Here is a 23,386-nt window from a genome sequence, read left to right as displayed (position 1 = left end):
TGTAATACATTCTTAAGTCTCTCACCCTCTACCTCTCTCATCTCCTGCCCACCCCTGTTAACCCTCTTCATCATTTGATAGATGGCTGGCGTAGGTTGTTCCAACTCCTTGGCTATTGTGAATCATGCTGCAGTGAATGAAGTGGGGGTGGGTTATAAATGTCTTTTTGCCTAACAGACTGATTATTTCTCTTGGGGGTAGACCTGGTTATGGGTTGTTCTGCCATTTGGTAGTTCTATTTTGTTTTTGTTTTTTAAGCTTCTTTTTATGTGTACAGGTGTTTTACCTATATGTGTGCCTGTGTATCATGATTGTGTCTGGTGCCTGCAAAGGCCAGAAGAGGGAGTTACATGCACTAGAGTTACAGATGATTGTGAGCCACCATGTGTGTGCCCTAGTCAAACTATTTTTGCCCATATGTAGATTGTTCCTTCACTCTGTTGATTATTTCCTGAGTTTGCTATAAGAGCTTTATTTAGTTCTATGTATCCTATAATGTAATCATTTGGCTAGATGGCCTCATAGGATTGATCTTAGAAAATAGCAGGAAACATAGTTACTTACATGAACACAAGACCTGTGTCACTTCCTGGAAGATGTAGTATTTCATACTTACGAAATTCACAGATTGCTAGCATTAATTTCATTACTTAGGAGGTTTAAAACAACAAAATAAATCCTGCTGTCTTTGGGCCAAGTGATCATGGGATAATACATGGGTCATTGGAATTTAATAATAGACGATCAGATAACTTTTTGCTTGCTATTGTTTTAAGATGTTTTATCAGGACTGCAATTGTAAACAGTTATCTTTTTGGATATACTTAATTTGCTTTTTCTTTTTTGGTACTTGGTATAAAAGGCAGTGTCTCACATAAAGAAGGCATGTCCAGGACTCCTTAGCTGCATCCTAACACTAGAGAGACTTACTTCAGAGGAATGAATTCTTGTAGTCAACACGACTTCTTATGTGGTATTGTCAGGACAGAGAACTTTCTCCTTTTTGATTATAAAAAAAAAGGCCAAAAGTTTTTAAATGCTTCATCATATAAACCTTGGAGAAAAAGTTACATAGCTGGTTGGTACCACATAGCTATAAGTCACTTGGAGACTGAAACAGGAGGATAGCTGTGAGTTTGAAGGTATCCTGGGTTATACAATGAGGTTCACTCCACTTGGGCCTCAGGTTGAAAACTTGTTTTGAAGAGAAAGGGTGGGGAGTTGGGGGAAGAAAGAATTAGAGTCAGTACTCTGTTATTTTTTTTGGTTTTTTTGAGACAAGGTTTCTCAGTGTAATAACTCTCTTTGTAGACCAGACTGGCCTCGAACTCGCAGAGATCTGCCTGCCTCTGCCTCACAAGTACTTGGATTGAAGGTGTGCACCACCATTCCTGCCATGCCATGCCTTTTTTTTCTGTTAGCTGTGTGTTTCTACTAACACACACACATACAAAATATCATAGTTCACAGTTTAAATATAATCTTAAACTATATTTCAGTTAAAATTAGAATCATTATTTAAATGGTGATATTCATCAGTTTAACTGATTTGATATTGTTTTCCCCAGTTTGAATTTAAATGTGATGTAATTTATAGCACAGTGGGTCTTCTTTCTTTTGTTGAATTAAAATTTCCATCATGAAATCACTGAGCCAAAATAAACCTTTTTATTGGCTCTTAATATAGTATACACCCCAAAATGTCTCAGCACTAATAATGCCATGAATGCCAGCACTCTAGTCTCAGCCCCCAGCTTTATTAAAACCCCTATAAATAGGGTGTCTCTTGCTGATCTATTTTCATGACACTTCGATTTGTTCTTAATTACTAAAAATAATACTGTCTGTGTACTTACTTTTGGTCTGAAATTCTCTTAAAATTTATCTTCATTAATCTTGAATTAAAACAATCTGTTTCTATACTCTGCTGTCATCCTCCTCTCCTGAAGTGACACTTCCAGAAGTGTCCTGAATTCTGTTCTTGTTTTCCTGTTTTTACAGTTTTATCAGAAATGACTGAATCCCTGAGTGATGTGCCATTTTACATCCTTTTAGTCTTATATAAATGAATAGTGTGTACTGGTTTTTGTCAGCTGCTGTCTTCAGTGATTATAAATGTTGCGTTACTTAATTTTTGTGTGTTCCATTATATGAATGTATGTACTTTTTTTCCTCTAGCTGGTATATTTTGGATATATTTGGAGACTACTGGCTGTGCTCCTATTGCAAAGCATATAAATATAAAACATGTACATAGAAGAATGTCTGAATGGGATACCACATATACAAGAGATTTGGGGTCCACGTGTTCACCTAGGTGATACACACTTTAAATTCATATTTTAAGCTTAGTCTGCTAAAATTGCTTAGTATTTGAAACTAACACTCTTTTTAATTTTAAAATTCCATTTGTGTTTGTGTATGCACACACATGCAAATGCTCTGGACCAGAAGACAAGTTACAGGTGTCTGGAATCAGGTTGTCAAGCTTGATGGCCTCTTCTTTATAATATAAGCATTTAAAACTATACATTTGTCTAAGCATTCACAGGCAAGGAGATAATGATATACATATATTGCTATGACTGTTGTGTTGAGACAGCTCACGTGAGCCTTGCTGTTCTGCTTCAGACTCTCAGCCACTAGGGTTATAGGCATGTGCCACCGCTCCCATTTGATCTCCTATCACTGTGAAAGTCAGATATGGTGGCACACACTTCCCAGTACTCAGAAGCTGAGGCAGAAGAATCACAAGTTCTAGACCAGCCTGGGCTACAAATTAATGAAATATGTATTTAAATTAATGAGTACAGGAAGTGTTTATCAGATTTTGAAGAAACTCGGATGACTATTATCACAGAGAGGAAGCGGAGTAGATCTTCAGAAGCACAGCACTCCTTTTGCTCCATCCACCCACCCTCCTCATAAGTCACCGATGGTGTTAGCACCCTCATGATCCAGTCCTCTCGGTATCATGAGCTGGGGACAAAGCCTTCAACACATGAAGACTATAGAGCCATATTATACGCAAACCATAACACTACCATAAACCTAAAACAAGAGAGAATCATTTGCCATCAGCTGAAATATGGAATGTCATCATGGTAAACGTGTCTCTGTCTTTGGGTGGGTAAGACTACGAATTTCCAGGACGGGAATATCTAAACATGTATTTTTCTTACCCCTAGGTGTGAGGATGCCTTAAGAAAAAATAAGAGCTTAATTGGGCCAGATCAAAAGGAGTATCAAAGAGAACTGGAGAGAAACTATCACCGCCTTAAAGAGGCCTTGCAGCCACTGATAAACAGAAAAATCCCTCAGCTGTACAAGGCAGCACTGCCTGTCACCTGCCACAGGTACGCTCTGTGCTTCTTCCTTGGAGCGTCTTAGGAAAAGAAAAACTGATCGATTTTAATCCCCCAAAACCTAATAAATTCAACTAGTATATGAGCCATTGCCACTTGTCCCCTGATCAGTCTGAAAGTCAGCCTTTTCTGTGGACGATACGCTAATTGGAACAGTCCTCCTAAGTCTGCCTTCATAAACCTATTCAAAGTCCTGTCCCAGCTTCTGGCACTTTTGTGAGAGAATTCACTAAAATGTTTCATGAGCTCGTTCTTCGTTTTCCTCAGCCAGGGCCAATAGTCTACATAACCTTGCCACAGATTAAAGCAGGTGACCTGACTGTCCCAGGGCATCAGTAGTGTTCTCTTTTTGACAAGTCAAAAAGGACTTGGAATTTTCTACGATTGCATCCTGGTTCCACACGAGAAGTACTTGCCCCAGGCTTAGTACCTGAGGTGGACTATGGTGAAGATACCATTGCAGATGAAGAACCCATGGCGGTGACAGTCATTCATTCTGTAACACCTGAGCTCTGCAAACTGGGCAGAAACTGATAAAAATAAGCTGCCCTTTTTTCACATTTTTTAAAAAATTTCTGTTTATCTGTTGGATTATTGTGGCGGTTTTATCACCCTTTTGTTTGATAACTAATTACGTTGTTTGATAACCTTTGAGAAGCCACTGAATGAAACAATTCGCATAGCCATTCAGAAAAATAGCTACCGTATACTGCTGTCATACTAGTATTGGAGAAGCTGAAGCAGGGCTGTAAATTCAAGGAGTCTGGGCCACATAGACAAATGCTGTCTTAGAAAAGGAAAGAAGAAATCAGCCAAGGGCCTGCTTTATGTCACATCCTCCAGGGAGCATCTATCTCCCCCTGGACTACTGAGGAAATACAAAATGTATACTCCTATCCTACATCCATGGATGGGGAAAGTTCCTCTCAGAATTCCCAGACAGAAAGAAGCACCTTCATTTTTAGCTTTCCCTTCAGACTTTCTGAAATCTCCAGCTGCCTGCACTCATCGCCATCAGCCCCAGCAGGTCAGGAGCCCCAGGGGATGTGAAGGTGCAAGGTATCCAGTGATCAAGCAGTTGGCAAATTCTAATTCCAGTTTCTCCTTCACTCTCCAGTCCTTCCTGTGCTGAGTCTGTTACAGCTGGAGGAAGTTCCTTCAGCACAACATAGTTTCAGGCTCCTGTCATCTCCCTAGTCTAGTCCTCTGAACTTAATATCGGCATGCAGTTTTTGGTTCTGAGGAATTTTTGGGTTTTGTTGTTTGGTTTGGTGGTTTTGTTTGGAAGGTGGCAGTGATTTGAAGTGTTGCTACTTAAGCCAGGTTGACCTTTGACCATTTTCCTGCATCTACTGCCCAGGCATACATTGCGAAGCCCAGATCTAGGGAACTTTTTTTCTTTTTTTTTTTTTCTATAATCGTCTGCCTTATTCCTTTTTTTTTTAAATTTTTTTATTGATAAAAGGAGGATAAAGAAAAGAAAAAAAAAATTTCCACCTCCTCCCACCAGCCTCCCATTTCCCTCCCCCTCCTCCCACTCTTCTCCCCCTCCTCCCACTCTTCTCCCCCTCCTCCCACCCCTCTCCCCTTCCCCGCACTCCTCTCCCCCTCCCTTTCCAGTCCAAAGAGCTGTCAGGGGTTCCCTGCCCTGTGGTAAGTCCTAGGTCCTCCCCCCTCCATCCATATCTAGGAAGGTGAACATCCAGAGGTATCCTATAACTCAGGGCTGGTCTTGAATTCAATCTGTAGGGAGAGAATGGCCATCAACTTCTGATTGTCCTGCCTCCACCTCCAGAGTGCTTCAATTACAAGGGTACTAGACCCAGATTGTGTGGTTTTAGGAGACTAAAAGAGAGCTTGCTGCATGCTAGACAAGCACTCAACTGAATTACACCCCCAGTACTCCCAGAGACTGTGTGTGTGTGTGCATGCAGATGCCCTTGGAGACTAGAAGCCATCTGATCTCCTCAAACTGGAGTTACAGAAGGTTGTGAGCAACCTATGGGTACTGGGAATCTAACCTGGGTCTTCTGTAAGAGCAAGGGCAGAAAGCACTCTTAAGCTGGAGAGTTAACAATCCCTTTTCTTGATGAGTAGTATCCAGCCTTTAAAACTTTCCCCTGGAACTAAAAAAGCAATCTTTGAACTTCAAAGCTAAATGTCATTCTCTTTGTAACTGCTGCCACATTTCCTAAACTCCCACGGCACCTACTTAACTAACATTAGAAAGGGTGAGTAAAAGGACCAATTCATGAGGAAGGAAATCTATAAAGAGACATTTTATGAATAAAATCCTTAACTCTTTAGAATTTAAGAAATAAAAATTTCTTAGGATTTAATTTTGCTTAAAATATAAAACCTGGAATGTTGTTTTGTCAAATGTGATCTGGGACCTTGACCATCTTCATACTCTCATATGGGCAGAACGGACTTTTCCAGAAACCGGGTGAGATGACTGACCATAGAAGCAGGTTGGAGAATTTAGGCCTTCTATTAAGCTAGATGTTATGTATGAATGCTACTCTTTTTAAATGTAGATCAGGCCTGCCTCCCAATTGCTGTGATTACAGGCCTGTGCCACCACCGCCCAGCCCTGGCTGACCTCAAATTCAGAGATCCACTTGTCTCTGCCTCCTGAGTGCCAGGATTAAAGGTGTGAGCCACTATGCCTTACCCTTGCAAGGTTTTTTTTTGTTTGTTTGTTTGTTTCGAGACAGGGTTTCTCTGTGGCTTTGGAGCCTGTCCTGGAACTAGCTCTTGCAGACCAGGCTGGTCTCGAACTCAGAGATCCTCCTGCCTCTTCCGAGTGCTGGGATTAAAGGCGTGCGCCACCATCGCCTGGCTTTTTGTTGTTTTTTAAATAACATAATCAGCTACTTTGTGAAATAACTTAAATTTTTCTTAATTTCACACATGGTAAATAGTAATATATAAATCCACATAGAAGATACTGTAGTTTGAGAAACACTTGTTTGGTTTCAAGTTTATGATTTAAAAAAACGTACCATAGTAATTCTGAATACTTCAGAAATCTCTCCCATGGCACCTTTAAGTAGATATCCAAATAACCTTTTGGACAAATAATCAATAGATTTGGCAAAGTGGCTGCTATCACATACATCTAATCTGTAGAGAAATCTGTAAACCAGAATATGATAGAAAATGTAAGATGAACATCTAAATATTGAGGTGTCTCTGGCAGGGAAAACAAAACAAAAAACCCTTAAAAGTTTATGAGGGGGAAAAAAACCTGGTACCTTCTAAAAATCGTTCTTAACCATATTCTCTTATTTTCCTCAGAGATTCCTTCAGCCGAATGAGCCTTCGAAAAATGGAACTCTAAAGTATACACTTGTTCTAGTCGCTTGAAACGAGCCATGTATTCAACATTGACTGAGAGGTCTATTGCAACACAGGACTTAAATGTTATTCTGGAAGCAATAGCATTTACTCACTGAAGAATGTGCTACCAGATTCAGGCTGTTACATGTCAGGCTCATGGCTGTGGTGTCTAACCTGGTAACATGCTGTCATCTTTTAAAAAAACAGTTTTAATGATTCAAAGGTACAGTACACATTTATAATTATTTATACCATAGCTAATGTTAAATTTATTTACTTTAAGTTCTTATTTTTTAATTTATATTACCATTTATAGATTCATTCATTTTGGAACCATTTTAAATGTAGTAATGCTTATTTTAAAGGTACTATTAAATATGTGAATGTTTACACTAATTTTAAGGAGTGGGATTTTGTTTTTTTTTCCTCTATTATAATGGGAAAAAATGAATTGTTCAAATAAATGGTTGGTGGCAGATTCTACTCCCAAAAAAAGACCTATTAAGAATTGCCAAAAATGTATTTGATAAAACATTTCCATAAAATCAGGCAGTGGTAGCACAGGCCTTTAATTCCAGCACTCAAGAAACAGAGGCAGCACTCTGTGAGTTGGAGGCCAGCCTAGTCTACAGAGAAACCACATCTCAAAAGAAAAAAAAATCTATAAATGATTATATACCAAAATATCTAATACTGGTAATATGGTAATGACAGCAGCTTGATATTTATGGATCATTTATTAGTATCAACTTCATGAATCAGCAATTTGAACTGATTTCTGTGCCTCAAATTAACCTATATATTAACCTCAAATGAACCTAATAGTTCACTGACTGAACTATTAAATAGAAGCTGCTTTAAGGCTATTTCTTATCATTGATGGTAACACAGAGCTAGGGTTTCACTGGTTTTAATCTACCAATTAAGTGAGAAGTCACATGTTTTTACAAAATGCATAAATTAGTTGCTGTCATCAAAGTAATTGTAATTTCAATATGACAAAGTTACACAGAGAAAATCAACATTTTACACGCTTGGCACCATTACCCCAGTGAATATTGACGTTTCCTGAATGTTTCAAACATTTTTGGCACTGTGGCTTTCAGAACAGCAACACTGATAATACCCTTAAGTGCTGAGTACTGGTGAGTCATTAGAAATGGCACCCTTTCCCTCTCTGGTAGGTTGTGGGAGGTAAAGGAGGCAGCATTAGGGAGAAGACACTAAGTACACATCTGTCACTTCTCACTTTGTTACTTGAGCTGTTTCACATCTCAGTGGTAGCATGCAGGACTTTAAGATTTATGCAATTATGATTTAGTTATAAAATACCAGTTATTTTCTCATGAGTTAGAATGACTTCTTACTCCGTTTTGTTATATTTCCTGGCAATGCTTTCTGAAAACACCTTCCTGGACTGGAACTCTCTGCAGCTCTAACTGATATAGCACAGGATGGTGATTTTTAAGATTCACCAGTGATTGTCAACTACTGAGAAGGCAAGCAGACTTCATTCCCATGCACCATCTGTGGGAGAATGTTAATGGAATAAGCAACCTTTCCTATCAGAATGAAATGTTACTCCAATAGCATTATTTACTTACTCATTTCTAAGAAAAGCTTAATGCCAAGAATGTCCCTTATGGTCCTAAAACAAGTGACTTAAAACTTTGTCAACCTTCTATGTGTGCTGAACATAGAGTCTTAAAACTAAGACAACTTGGATGGACTTAAGTAGTTTCTCTCTAAAAATGCTTTTCACCTCTGCTCTCCACTGCCAGAAATTGAGTATTGAAGGTAATTATACATGATTATTCTCTCTTGTATGTACACATTTGTTTTTAAGAACTCCACTTTGATAAAAATATGCATTTAAAAACCACACATTTATATACATGGTTGTTAAACAGCTTAAATTTTATTGACCTCCCAGTTTTTAAAAAAGTTAAAGGTCATACCTCTAGGTCGATGTACTATATACAGATCGTGCAGAATGAATATGAAGAGATACAAATTAGTCATGCCCAAAAGATTGACTAGAGTCATCTTCATAAATACATATAAAATTCTTATGAAGATAGAGGGACTGTCAGCTTTTCTGAGACGCTTTCCAAAGTTATTGAAGGCACAAAATGTACATCATTGTGAATATACACATTCTGGACTTCGTGCCTCTGATACAGCCCAAAGATTTGGCTCCATGACTACTATAAAACTAAATATACTGAATGAGATTCTGTTTCTCAGGTGAAAAAGCCAGACCTATAAACATCAAGTAGATAATTACCCCAAAATATGAAGAATACAAATACAAGCACTTTATTTTAAAAAGCAAACACAAAAGATTGTGTAAATCCAAAAGTGTTAACTGCTTTCAAACTTCTATTTTGGATTATTTAGTACCTATACAAGTTTGTTCCCAGAAGCTTATTTATGCATCACTAGTCTCTACTATGGAAAATGATTCTAAAAATTAACATGGTTTTCAGTATTTAAAAATCTCACTATTTATATAAAAGTCTAGAGAGACCAATAATATCCAATAGCTTCAAAAGATAAACTAAAGACTCTTAGGTATAATCAACTTTACCAATGTTTGTCCAGGTCTGTTTAATATATACACAAGGAAAATATACTCACTATAATTTTTTATAAAATAGCAAGTAAGGAGTAGATGTAGGAGATGTAGAAGGGGAAAGAGAATTTAAAAAGTCCTTTTCTTCTGTAACTTTTACTTCAGAATCATCAAAAAGCAACCACTTCCCCTCGTACTCCTTTAAGCTTTGCACTACATATGAAATTTTGTTCTCCAATCCATTCATGTTAATGCCTGTTTGGTCACTGGATTCCTTGTTCCTGTCAGATTCATGGGTCCCATTAGTATCATTAGTTTCAGAATTTCTATTTTCAGCAAATGCTGTCCCGGCAACCTTATCAGGATTAGACGCTTTGTTGTACAGCTCATAATCTGCTTTGCTCTTTTGTCCTCCAAGAAGTCCAACAGCTTCGACATTTTTTTTGTTCAAAACTTTACTTGGCTGGGCATTTCCACCAACTCTAATTGATACTTCATCATCGTAATTTTCAGCCATCCCCCTTGCTTCCTCATTCAGTGGCTCTGGCTTACCTATCTCACACATCTGGTCAACCACAAAATTCCCTTTATCTAGTTCCAGACTGTTAAGGTCAGTGACTTTAACAGAAGCAGTATAGTGCCCACTACTAATGGTAATGCCACTGTGCATCACAACAGCAAATAATCCATAGCTGTCATTAGTCGGCTTTGTGCTCCATTCTTCTAGGGACAGTTTAAGAGGTGTCAGTAAAGGAGTGTTGATCTTGGAAAGTCCACCACCATAACAGTCAAACCTTTGGAAGGAAAAAAAGGTTTCCTGTAATTCCATTTTAAATGTAAAATTTTACACACAATGTGAAACCAAGTATTAAGCCCTTAATGTTTAGTTATGAGCAAAGACAGACTAAGACCTCAATTTTGAAAAAGCACACACACAAAAATATTAAAATAGAACCTAGGTGTAATAATGCACACCTTTAATCCTGGCATTTGGGAAGCAGAGGCAGGTGAAAGACCATGAAGTGTGCAACAGCATGTCAGAAAAGACAGATTATCCAAAACATCCATTTTTATATCTATTTTTAATAACTTATAGACAAATTCCCAACTATAAAATTTCTCCAGTTTTCAGAGATGAGTTCAATTTCCAACTTTCCTTAAAACTGAAAAGAATTTTGCTTTGTTATATTCCCAAAAAGTATGCATGAGTCTGGTGGCTCACACCTCTAATTCTAGCTGCAGCCTCTGAGGCAAGGGGACAGCTGTATTTTGAGGCCAGCTATGGCTGTTAACAGTGAAACCCTGTCTCAAAGAAGGGGAAGGAAAGAAGTATTAAAGATTTCTCCATTTCAGTCAGTTCCACTAAAGCTACAACTAGCACCTACATAATGAATAAGAAAGGATATATTTGAGAATTGTACTAGTTTTTTATTTTTCTTTTGGTGCTAGAGACCAAATCTGAGAGCTCACCTTTGCTAGACAAGCACACTATCTGAGCTGTACTACCAGCCCCCAAGAGCAGTTATGTAGGATGCATGCCCTGACAGCCCACCTGCAGAGAGCAGAGTTGTTTCTGACAGACCCTCAGTTCATTCACAATACTCACTCCAAGCCACTAGCAGCAAAGCACTTCAGATGGATAGTGATAACTTCAGGCATTTTATCAAATAAGAGACTTCGCTCTGCTTCCGTATAATGATGGCAATTTTCACAGAAATATTTGTCTTCCCCTACAATTCTTTCCACTGAAGCAAATTGTGAAATTGCCCATCTCAAGGTCTTCATTTCTGTTTTTGGCTCTGGAGAAACTATAAAACAGAATTGTTCACTCATAGTATCTTTCAGACATTCAAAAATTAAAGAAGGTTTCATGTGCAATATAATCATTCAGTTTCAAATAACCCATCCCCAACATCTAAAAAGATTTCATTTGCTTTCAGTTATCCTGAAAGTACACATACATGTCTTCTAAATATTATTAGCCAAAAAAAGAAAAAAAGCCAGGTCAGCCCAGTCCCTGCTAAGTGTAAGTCAACTGCCAGTATCTCCAGCCGGCCTCATGACTTCTCAGGACAGTCTATACTTTTCATGGTTTACACTCAACACAACAGTGGCTCAAATATTTAATTTTAAAACAACTCCAGTTACCAAATATTAGGGTCTCCAATATTAAAGTATTTCATTTTTGCATTCCAACATTTCAAATTAAAATGCTACAATTCCATAAATATAATTAATAAATGGTGCAAAATAACAGGAAAGCTATATATTATATACAAAGGATACTACACTATTCTGGAGAAAACTGACTATACCACGGTGCACACAGGCTCCCATTTGCTTACTTTCAGAGCTCTCCTCAACTTTAGAAAGCTCATCTTCTTGTACTGGGACACTAATATCCTGGAAATCTTCTCTTCTTTCTGTTAAGCTTTCACATTCCAAACAGCGAGTTCTTAATACTAGCTGACCTTGAAATAATTTCTCTACGAGTTCAAAACCAATTTGTTCTGCACCTAAAATGAAAACAGGAAAATTAAGTCTATAAAGTATACTCCAATTCATCAATTTCCCACTGAAATGAAGTATATCATGAACACAAGACCTTTTTCACATCTAGTTAAGCAGTGCCTTATTTATTAAATATAGTCACTAGCAAAAACATTTTAAATAGAAATTACTATCCTTAGAATAAAGTCAGCTGAATCTTCAACTTGCCTCCCAAAGACATGTCTTTATAGAATTGCCCCAGAGAAAGAAAAAGAAATCGGGCACAGTCACATTAACTACAGATTTTCCCTAAGATGCGTACATGTATAAACAAAATCTCAATAAGATTCACTGAATTGTGTCCCTTATGAGTTTATGTCATATTCTGTAAATAAAAGGGGGGGAAACCCACCGCTTTTCCATTAAAAATGTACTGAACTTCCCTACTTTAGAAACCATTGACCAAAATTACCCTAACGTTAATACAAGAGTATTACATAATACATGTTCATACACTCAAGTATATCACTTTAAACACTACAGTTGACATCCAATGCTTAAGTTACCTTCTGAAAACAAAATCTTAACTACTGTATATTTCTATAGTTACTAATATCCCAACTTGTCATTTTTAATAACTACACTGACCTTTGTTTATGGGCTTCACATCACTAGCGGCCACAGGTGTACCACTGCTTCCTGGGGAGTCGACTGTACCACCATTAGCTGTAGAATCACCTTCGTGTTTCCCTGGGTCCTCTTCAAGATCAGACTCATTTTCTTTAGATTGTCCTTTGGATCGCTGGTTTGTTGTTATTTTCCCCAGACTACAGAACTTAGAAAGAATGCTGGGCTGCTTAGTTGTAGACTTTAGCCAATTTATTTTAACTTTTGATTTCTTTTGGGAGGGTCTCACACTCTCATTTTCAGAAACACACTTGGGGACGATGTTAGGAGAAGACTCTAAGGTGTCGCCAGCAGCTTTTCTTTTTGACCTAGTTTGTCTCTGGTTCTCTTCCAGTGACTGAGACTCCTTGGACAACTTAACTTTCTTCTTCATGTTACCAGACTCACTGTCACATTTCCTTTTCCAGTTTCCTTTTGGGAGTTTTTCTTTAAAATCCTCCAGATTCCTCATACTGTCAATCTCCATGCTGTTAACTCCTCTTAGTTCCTCTTTCTGATGAGATTTTTCTTCTACCTTTGTAGATAATTCAGGCAAACTTTTCACTTCGTCTTTTTTCAGGAGTTGGCATGTTTCTTGAATGTTTCCCAGAATACACTGGAGCACTTCCTGTGCATCATGCTGTAGATAACCTTCATACATAGGGTTGAGCTCCCTATCAATAGAAGTGTTCATTTTAGCTAATTCTAGTTTTGTATAGTAACATAAAAATTTTCCATCAACTATTTTAAATATCCAAAAGTATTCTAATTTGAAACCTCTTACCTAAATTTACAGTTGAAAGTAAAAACCAATTTTACCGTACTTTATTATCACCATACTGTGACCCTCTTCTAAATATTATGAATAACTAATGCTGACAGTGCTATGCCATATGAGGTTTTATTAGAAATGCTGTGTGTCCTGCACAGTAACTACCATTAAGTAACTACTGACAGATGCCAGGAGGCTAAATAACTTGCCTAAAAGGGTCATAAGAGATACAAAGTGAGGGTCCAGAATCAGCTCTTGGCCACCATTTTATAATGCCTCATAACAAAGGTAAATAAATGTCCTGGGCCTACATCTATTCAAAAACTAAAGAGATTTTTAAGTCAGGTCTCATTATGAAATTTTCTTAATGTTATGGATCATGTGTGTATGTTAATTTTTAAGCACATATAATAAGTATTTAGAAACTGCAGTTTTTATGCATAATACATTTTGTATTTCTAATCTGAAATTTTTAGGACCATATGTGTTTAGGAATTCTGGTATTTTCATTTTCAGATGACAATATGGATCTATAGGATGTTGATCAATGATGGAGTGTATGCTCAAGCATGCACAAGGCCTGGGTTTGATCCTTAGTACCACAAAAATCAGTAATTGTATTAATACCTAGGCTTTACCACCAGAGACTGATCTGATGTGGAGCCCACATACCACATATATCCGTATTTTTAAGGAGTGTAATATAGCACATATAAAAGTATGAATCATCAACATATGTGGCAGTATCCTATAATCACACAATCTTTTGATAGAAAATTTACTGATTCACATCAGAAAGAACTATGAGTAAAGAATATAAATAGACTAATATAAATTTGAATCTAATTAACTTAGCATAATTTATTTTTAAAAATTAATTTTCAAAGCCTCTGGGATATAAAAGGCTGTGAGTCTAGAAGCTTCAATTTTCTTGCCATTTATTCATATATCACTCTTGTCTAATAACAGAAACGGACAAAGAATTATAAAATTGTGTTAGAGAGGTTATACCTGAGTGTGTTAAGCAGTCGTCTTGGCTGTGTAGCAAGTTCATCTGTATATTTCTCTGGATTTAAGAGAAAACTAGCCTGAAGCTGTTCAACTGAAATTATTAAGGACTGTAAACTGTATATAAGCTCATAACTTGCCAAAGGATCTTCTTTGCAGCTTCCCTATCAAGAAAAAAATAATTTATAAACATTAAATACGTACCTCTTTACTTCTTAGTCTAACTGAATAATGCAGCTCTTCTAATTTTAATTTTAGTACAACAAAAATTCCATTAAACACACGTCAACTTTTTTCATTTTAGAGTTTTTTCCTGTTGCTTTCTAAATGGAAAAGTGATTTTCTAATCAGTTTTCTTTTAATGTATTCATTTGCATTTCAGGCTAGGAATGTGGCTCAGTGGTGGAGCTTCACTTGTCTAGTAAACAATGCATAAAAAATAAACCAAAAAAAAAAAAACCCTCTACACAAGACTGAATAATCTAGTAAGGTCCTTTATCAGAATAAAAAAATACTATAATATACAGTGCTTAAAAGCTTAATTCTTGTTTATAAATCAACAGAAATAACCTATCACCATTGTTCTGAACTCTCCTAATAATCTATTACCTTTTATTCAACTTTTTTTTGGGGGGGGGGGTTTCAAGACAGGGTTTCTCCGTAGCTTTTTGGTTCCTGTCCTGGAACTAGCTCTTGTAGACCAGGCTGGCCTCGAACTCAAAGAGATGCGCCTGCCTCTGCCTCCCGAGTGCTGGGATTAAAGGTGTTCGCCATCACCACCCGGCCTTTTATTTAACATTAATATTAACCTATTAACCTCTTACTTATCAAATAAATTTAACTCCTCCCATTAGTTTGTGTGAGTTGTTTTTTGTTGTTGAGACAGGGTGTCACTGTGTAGCCCTGTCTGGTCAAGAAATCAAATAGAGACAAACCAGGCTTGACCTCAGCCTCAGAGATCCACTTGTGTCTGGGATTAAAGGTGTGCACCACCATGCATGGCCTTCCCCCTATATTATTTTGCTTTTCAAATTTTTGGCCAGGCAGTGGTGGTGCACGCCTTTAATCCCAGCACTCAGGAAGCAGGCAGATCTCTGTGAGTTCAAGGCCACTAGAGCTAGTTCCAGAACAGGCTCCAAAGCTACAAAGAAATCTTGTCCCAAAAAAACACAAACAAAAACAAAACAAAACCAAATTAATTTTTTACCTTATCTTTTTGATTAGAGTCATCCTTCAGAGCTTCTTTCTTCCTTGAAATAATATTAAATAAGTGTTTCACTCCAGATTTAAAACCAGGACAAAAGTATAACACCTACAAAAGGGACATTGTCTAAGTACTGAGCAAACAATACACCTAAAATCACTAATGCCTTCTATAGGGCACTTTTAATGTCTTACCTAAAAATCAGATGTTAAGACCATTATGAAAACTTGTTCTCTACCCCATCAATACTAACCCACTGTTCTACTAACTCTCAGTAGCACTTACTGAACCTAGGTAGATACATTAATAAGATTAAGATTACAAGGACAAAAAAAAAGCGACAAAAAATTTTAAGAGTACACAAAATAACAAGAGTTTTTAAGTGGACACAGCACCAGGAATAAAGCAGGCAAAGAAGGGGGGGATGGTTTGGCACCTTCCTTTTAAGCAATTTTCCCAATTTTAATATCTCCCCTTTGTTTTTTCTTACCCCACAGGAAGTTTAATAAGATGTAGTTAGCGTATTATAGCCTAATTTGGTTTGTTTACAAATAAAGGTAAACAAAGTATAGACAAAGCCATTCAGTAATCTAAAATTTTCAAGAAACATTAAACATTACATCATTTTACCTGAAGAATGCTATTTAGATAGCAAGTGTTGCCGAGATTATTCAGTCCCACAAATGGTAACAAGTTCTCTCTCTTCTCACAGTTTATTGGTGAGGACTGTGCAGCAGGAACAACCTGGTCACTGTTAACATACAGGGAAGAGATGATGTAAACCCCAAAGTGGGAAGGCTGCTGTGCTAAGTTTAGGTTTTTACAATGGGGTATGATATGAACAGTCAGATGGCAGTTTCAAGAGGAAACATTTCAGACTCAAAATAAGCATACCCCCGTAGAGACTTTAAGTCACACTCTACAAACCTCCAGATAATTCCCTAAAGAGGATGTTAGTCCCATAAAAGTAAATGAACTGATATGGTGGTTTCTTTCACCTACTGGGACATTTTTAATCAATTTAATTATGAATATAAACCTGGGAATGAGCTAATAATTAGCAACACTATTTAAAGAGGTTATACACTAGGTCCTATTCGTAAAGGTTTAGAAGAAAGTCTATGAAGAGAATTAGACTGCTTTTCCTCACTTAAATAGGTCACCTTTTTTCCATCTTTGGTACTTGGGATTGAACCCAGGAGATCACTGAGCTATAAAACTAACCCTAACAATCACTGGGAAAACATACACGGGATAAAATCTAATTTTGTTACCCAACAAACCACCCATTTGTTGAACTAAGACCCCAACTAGAGTAATTTTAAAATATTCACTTTTATTCCTTAATTTTATTTTAAAAATAACTTTACATTATAATGAATTACAATAAAAACATCATGCAGCTAGACTAATGTAGGCACTCAAACACTTGTTCAGTCCTATAGGACAGCCATTTGAAACCAGGGAGTTCCATTCAGGGCTTTACATTGCCACCATCAATTACATTTTTTGTGCACTTATCCACCATAAAAAAGGGAAAACATGAGTTTAGACTAGAAAAAGAATTAGCTTTATCCACTTTTATGTTGGACTCTTCTGTACTTTATATGCATTCCTTCTCTCCTTAGCTTTTTAGTGACTAAAGAATTAATGTGCATTAAAAGCCACTTTTAAAATACAGTTTCAATATAATGTGCAACTCTCCTGCTTCTGAGTTGTTCTGGAGTCAAGTCTTCTGAACCAAACCAAAGAAAATCTCGTCTGTACATGCAATGCCCTGCATAAACTGATGGTTTCTCCGCCCAACCAACCCTACCCCCCCCCCTTTTTTTTTGATTTTTAAAGACAGGGTTTCTCTGTAGCTTTAAAGACAGTCCCGGAACTCCCTCAGTAGAGCAGACTGGCCTTGAACTCACAGAGACACGCTTGTCTCGGCCTCCCAAGTGCTGGGATTAAAGACCTGCACCACCGCAGCCTGGCTCTAATTTCACTTGATAGTACCCCAATTTAGTCTCAACCACTCACAAGGCAGCTGTTATGCTAATGAGTTAATGCTGTGGGTGTGACCCTAGGAGAAATCACCAGGACACATCTTGTCTCACTGAATGCAAATTCTTGAGTATTTAACCTATGTCAACTGTCAGGTCAGTGCAGAAGTATCAACCCAAGTTCAGTGTTCCTTCATTGACTCAGAATAAAGTACAGAAATATATTTAAAATAAAATACATACATCTCAGATCCTCTATATTCAGAAGCTTTTTCTTCATTTTCTTGAGAATCGGTGAAATCTAAAGCTCTTTTAGTTTCCTTTTTCTGAAAAAACTTCAAAGAAAGTCTGTTTTTCTTTGAGGGACTCCCTCTTGCAAGCCCATTACTTTCACTAGGTATGACACCAGGCATTTTCTTTTAAAATTGCGAGGAGTTGACGAGAATTAGCTTTTAGAAGGCAGCTGTAATCACCAATTGTATCTGTTAATCACACAAACAAAAAGGGTGTAGTTAGTCATCAGGTGTAGGTGACCAAATTAACAACTGTGAAAGCTAAAAGAATGGTGCACACCAGGACACCATATTTAGAAACCTAACACCTGACAGTAGACACTTAGGGATTGTTGCTTCAATCGGTGCTTCTCAACCTTCCTAATGCTGCAACCCTTTAATACAGTTCCTCATGTTGTGGTGACCCCCAACCATAAAATTATTGTGTGCTACTTCCTAACTGTAATTTTGCTACTGTTACAAATCACAATGTAAATATGATATGCAGGATCTCTGGTATGCAACCCCTGTAAAAGAGTCATTTGACCACCACGGAGTCACAATCCACAAGGTGAGAACTGATGGATTAAATGAAGCTACACTGTCTAACTTTCTCAAAGATGTACTACTAAAGTCTTCAGTATATATAAAGGGCCACATCACAAAATACCCATTTAGTAAAATCATACACAAAGCACAATAAAGTCATAGAATTAAGTAAAAACCCAGAGCTGGTAAGGTGACCAAGTGAGTAAAGGCACTTGCTAATTATAATAAGCCTGACAACTTGAGCTTGAGCCCAGGAACCCAACTTCTGAAGGTGCCCTCTGACCTTTGTGTGCACATCCAAACACACACACACACACACACACACCAGCTTAAAAAAATAGGTTTACACAAAACGTCTCTAATTGTAAAGAAAAAAAGCCCAGAGACAAATGAAAAGCCACAATAGTAGGAACACTGAAGAATGTTCTTTCCAAGGCCATTATAGTCAATTTATGATATACACAATGAAGTCTCTACACAGCTGTAATTCACATACAGAGAAAAGCACATTATCCGGCCTTTAGTTATAAAATCCGAAAGAAGCTACACATACAAAGCTGGAACCATGGGTGGAAAAATTTGCTCCATGTCATTAAAAATTACAGTATTCTTTAGTTTTCCAATTTTGTTTTGGAGCAGGGTCTCACTGTACAGCCCTGGCTGTCTTTGAATGCCGCATGTAGGCTGGCCTGGAACTCAGAGATCCACCTGCCTCGGCCTCTCCCTAGTGCTGCTTTGAATGTTCTGTGAGCCACCACACCCAGCTCCAATTATTTCTAAACTCTATGATTTAAACTACACTGAACAAGGTTTCTACCCTGTTTCAAGGTAAAAACTTCAAAATGGAAGGAAAAAAGGATATGGCAATATTTGTGATACTTTATAGAAGTTTATTTTTCACTTGGGATATCTAGAAGAAAAATACTTTCTCATCTCAATATCCCTAAAATATGAACGAGTTTCAAATGTAGGTACCTGAGTAGTAAATTGAGGTACACAAAAAGCCACTCAACTCCTACCCCTAAACATTAACTACAGTGTACAGTGCAGTGGAAACATTTTTGGGGAATCATCTCAGGAAGAACTTTAAGCTGACGAATTTTCCCATCTTGTCTGCATCTTAAATTTTGTCTCCTGGCCTCTTAATATTCCTGATGAAACATTATCAATAAGCTGCTACTATTATTTGATAATGAAAACATGAACGTTATGAATAATAACAAATCAGCCTTCGCTAAACTGTCAGAGAGCCCCAAGCATTAACGACTCGAGAAAGGTGCCTTGCTGGGAGCCAATGGGAGACGGAGAAAGTGATCAGTCAGCTGAAATAGCGGACCTCACCTCAGCCGACCATCCCCTCCCGGCCCCTCCAAACAACCAGCACTGACGGTCGCCGAGAGGGTGACACTTTCCCAGGTGCCCGATCTTACGTTCTCACCCTCCCTTCTAAGCAGGGGCTTTCGGGCAAAAACATCTCTCGCGAACTTTATAAACCAAGCTTCGTACGATGAACTTAACGGTAAACCTTCCTGACCAAATGACACCGGGGACCCCCGACCCATTGCTTTTCAAATCTGAGTAAAAGCACAGTACTCAACTATTTTTTAAAGAAAAGTGTGAAACAATAAAGACAAGATCTTGGGCGCAGGGTTAAGACACGTGGCGCCGTTCACACTTCTGGGGAAAGTGTAAGTCAAGAAAATGCGCGGTAAAATTTCGCAAACCCCGATCCGGGACACAGCGATGGCAAACACCTCTCCTCCGGGCCAGCGCTCCTGTTACGAAAGGCGCGGGCGGAGAGACACAAGCTGCCGGGTGGCCGCCCCGGGGTCGCCGCGCCCGCCCGCTCCCCCCCCCGACCTCCCGCAGCGCAGCCCGGGCCGGGGGGGGCTCCCCACAGTCCGCACCTGCCCCGCAACCGCGGAGCCCCGAAGCCCCGGCCCTCCTTACCCAGTCATGGCCCTGAGCGAGTCCGCGGCGCCGCCGCCGGGGAGACCAGCCGGGCAGAGTGCGGGCGCGACAGGTGAGCCCCGCCGCAGTCCCGGGAGAAGGCTCGCAGGTAAGTGTCTCCCGCGGGGGAGTGACCATTCGTCCGCGGAGCGGGAGCCGGGCCGCCGCTCGGTCCTGCCCGCCGCGGCCCCACTACATCCCCGGCGCAGCCCGGCCGGGAAGGCTCCGGGCTGCACAGTGGTGGCGGCGCTCCCGAGCCGGAGGGTCCCCGCTCGGCCACCGACGGGAACTTGGCGCGTTTTCCTCAGTCTCAGGACCCCCGCGAGTGAACCCCCGCCCGCGCCAGCGTCGCGGCTGGAGGTGGCGTCCTCGGAAAGTGCCGGTTCTCCTCCCCACGCTGCAGAGACGCGGAAGGCGCGAGCCGCCGCGCGACCGCCCCTCGCCAGCGGCGCGCTCGGCTCCGGAACCAGCTGGAACGGTAGTTCCTCCCGGGGCCTAACGGGTTCTGCACTTTCAACAGCGCAGGCAGCGGCGCGGGCAGCTCGCGCGGGTCCTCGCAGAGGCGCGCGCTGCGCAGGAGGCCGGGCTGGCGCGCAGGAGCTCGCTCACGCCCTCTTTTTTTTTTTTTTTTTTTTAATTCTTTTTAAACATTCGGGCTCGCGAGTTGAAGGGAGGGAGCGTACGGGTCGGGAGATGGGACAGGGAGTGGCCGGGACAAGCCCCTGCCTCAGGTGCTCAAATGCGCCAATCCAGAAGGAACAATTTCCAAAGCCTCCTGCCTCCTCCCCGGAAGGGACAGCCAATCAGAAGTGTCCGCACAACCAGCCAATCAGCGGGCAGAGAGGAATGGCTGGCCAATAACAAAGTAGAGGGAGCGAGCCCTGCCCGCCTGGTTGGGCGTGCGGCGGCCCGGAGCGCCTCTCTCCGCGCTGATTGGCGCTTCCGTGCGCGCTTTCGCTGCCGGCGGTTAGAGTTCCGCTGTGCGTTTTGTTAGCCCTAGGAGGCGGCGACCGAGGGTGTGGCTCCTGGGGCGAGGCCCCGGTGCAGGCCCGCCTACCCTGTCCACTTTTCTTTTTTCTTCTTTGGCGTGCGCTTTCTGGCAGGGTCGCTAGAGACTCGGAAAATGGCTGACGTGCTGGTTAGCTGTTCGGCGCCCGCTGGGTGTCCTGTTCGCTGCGGGAGCCGCGGCCCGGTCCCAAGCCAGTCCATAAAAACTAGCACCGCCCGCGTTAGGCAGTGCTCAGCCCAAGGCTGCGGAGTTTTAATTTGCAGGCTGGTCTCTCGCGGCACAAGCCGCGGCGGGTTCTGGCGCGAGCTGGTACCGAATTGCCTGTTTGGAGGATTTGGTTTTGCTTGCTGTGTCTTTGTGAGATGATCTCACGGTGCGGTGCCGCAGTTGATGAGAACTCACTAAATCCGTTCAAGTTGGGTTTTGCTTGTTTGATTTGGTTTGGTTTTAGTGCCCACTGTATTGCCAGGCTTTTTCCCGGGGTGGTAGGGATAACATGGGGAGTGCTTTACAGTCTACGGGAGACCGAAATTAAACTGGTGATTTGAAATAATGTAAGTGGTTAGATTTGTATGTGTCAGATGGGTGTTTTAGATGGGATACTCTAGAAAGACTTAGCGTTTTGGCAGACAGCTCCAGGAAGTGCACCTGGAAAGGGTTTGCATAGGGGAAGCTGTAAATATCTGTAACCCTGTAGTGATATTTCATTTGTATCTTAACAAACAAAGCTTGTCTGAAGATCAGAAAAGTAAAACAGCCAGCCACTCGCTCTTACCTCAGTCTGAAATGGTGATCCTGCCTTCAGGAATCTCAGAATGAGCTGTCTCTTCCCATTTTATATTCCTCTCTAGGGCTGGGATTAAAGGCGTGCACCACTGGGATTAAAGTTATGCACCGCCGGGTTTCTCTAGCAAACAAGTTCTGCTACTGGGTTTAAAGTTGTGTGTTATCACTGCCTGGTCTGTAAGGCTGACCAAGGTAGCTGTTTTACCCTGATCTCCAGGAGAGCTTCATTTATTAAAATACAAATGAAATAGCACTACGGAACACTTTGAAGCTTTAGTTAGAAAAGCAGCGGGGGCAGGATGCTTTTTGCATAGACTCTAAGAAAGACTGGAGCAATGGCAGTGAAATGAGCATTCGTGGGGACAAGCAAGGAGGCACATCTCCCCAGGGTCACTCTAGGCAGCCTAAGGAGTTCCTGTCAACGTATAGGGACCTGCACTCAGTCCAAATCGCGACTGAGTCACAGAAACACATTTTGTGAAGACAGTTTGCGAAGCAGGATTGGAGTTTGGAGATACTTTAATGTAGGGGTAAGGATGAAGGTTCAGAGAGGCTCAGTGGGAAAGACAAGACAAAAGGGAACATGGATGGGGGCTCCTTAACGAAGAGCCCCAAAGAAACCTGCCCAAGTGTGAGTACAAACTCAGGGGACAGTTGCAGCTCTTTCATTCATAGGATTTGGGTGGCATTTGAAGTTTCAGTTTTTAAAGAGCTTCTAAGAAACCTAAAATGACATCTCTGAATGGCTTCTAGGGGGCTCCTGACAGGATTGTGGTTGTTAAAGTAAAAATCTAGCCCACAGGGATACTGAGAGGTAAGAAAACAAAACTAAAATTCTTTTAAGATTCTCAGGTGATGCCAGGCGGAGGTGGCATACACCATTAATCCCCGCACTAGGGAGGCAGAAACAGGTGGATCTCTGTGCGTTAAAGGCTAGCCTGATCTACAGAGGAAGTTCCAGGACTGGCTCCAAAGCTACACAGAAACCCTGTCTCAAAAAAACAAAAAAACAAAAGATTCTCAGGTAATGTCTAGGGAAGGTGTGAGGCTCTGCTCAGGGTCATACACTCTCCAACCTTAAGCCTGGGTCATCGTTGCTTTAGCATTAAATATCTTTGTACAAATAAAGCTATGTATCCAGCCTTACAGCACAGGTTTTGGAAATCTCAGCCGGCAGAGGCTTCAGCCACATTTCAGGTTGGAGGGCTCTTCCCTGCCCATGTCCCTTACCATAATCTCCTTTCCGGCGTGTCTGAGCTTTGATTAAATTGACTTGAATGCCATCAAATAGTTCTGAACTAGTAGATAGCAAGGCTTCAAAGTGACTTTGAGCCAGGCAGTGGTGGTTTGTGCCTTTAGTCCCAGCACTCAGGAAGAGGCAAGTAGATCTCTGTGAGTTTAAGGCCAGCC

At 40.3% G+C, this 23,386-nt stretch overlaps 2 protein-coding genes across 10 annotated transcripts in view; one reads left to right on the top strand and one right to left on the bottom strand.

The window, feature by feature from the left end:
* Dock7 (dedicator of cytokinesis 7) overlaps positions 1-7,103 on the top strand; it is a 189,995-nt gene extending 182,892 nt beyond the window's left edge. For 5 of the 9 annotated variants that reach the window (XM_075946993.1, XM_075946989.1, XM_075946988.1 and 2 more), the window contains 2 exons: positions 3,189-3,356; positions 6,666-6,856. In XM_075946993.1, the coding sequence (XP_075803108.1) occupies positions 3,189-3,356; positions 6,666-6,708 (211 nt within the window). In that variant the 3' untranslated portion in view covers positions 6,709-6,856. Of the gene's footprint in view, positions 1-3,188; positions 3,357-6,665 lie in introns of all 9 variants that reach the window. The other 4 variants (XM_075946991.1, XM_075946992.1, XM_075946986.1 and 1 more) reach the window with 1 other exon arrangement.
* A 1,498-nt stretch (positions 7,104-8,601) lies between these two features.
* Positions 8,602-20,317, bottom strand: Usp1 (ubiquitin specific peptidase 1). Its single transcript, XM_075945481.1, has 9 exons — positions 20,182-20,317; positions 17,654-17,892; positions 16,053-16,173; positions 15,426-15,530; positions 14,222-14,382; positions 12,421-13,112; positions 11,628-11,798; positions 10,889-11,090; positions 8,602-10,076 (listed from the first exon to the last, which is right to left on the bottom strand). Exons 2-9 carry the CDS (start codon positions 17,821-17,823, stop codon positions 9,347-9,349), a joined length of 2,352 nt encoding a protein of 783 aa, XP_075801596.1. The 5' UTR covers positions 17,824-17,892; positions 20,182-20,317; the 3' UTR covers positions 8,602-9,346.
* Positions 20,318-23,386: the final 3,069 nt, after the last annotated feature.

Source organism: Microtus pennsylvanicus, chromosome 13 (assembly GCF_037038515.1).
Source record: "Microtus pennsylvanicus isolate mMicPen1 chromosome 13, mMicPen1.hap1, whole genome shotgun sequence".
In the NCBI taxonomy this organism is placed as follows: Eukaryota; Metazoa; Chordata; class Mammalia; order Rodentia; family Cricetidae; genus Microtus; species Microtus pennsylvanicus.
The sequence above is the reverse complement of the archived record's forward strand: the minus strand, read 5'-3'. Positions and strand labels throughout refer to the sequence as shown.

Excerpts from the sequence above, each read along its gene's own strand:
- Usp1 (XM_075945481.1), bottom strand. The coding sequence starts at position 17,823 with ATGCCTGGTGTCATACCTAGTGAAAGTAATGGGCTTGCAAGAGGGAGT. Across the intron at positions 15,531-16,052 it reads ATCTAAATAGCATTCTTCAG|GTGTTATACTTTTGTCCTGG; the intron begins GTAAAATGATGT and ends TCCCTTTTGTAG. Across the intron at positions 10,077-10,888 it reads TTTGCTGCTAGTGGCTTGGA|GTTTGACTGTTATGGTGGTG; the intron begins GTGAGTATTGTG and ends TTCCTTCCAAAG.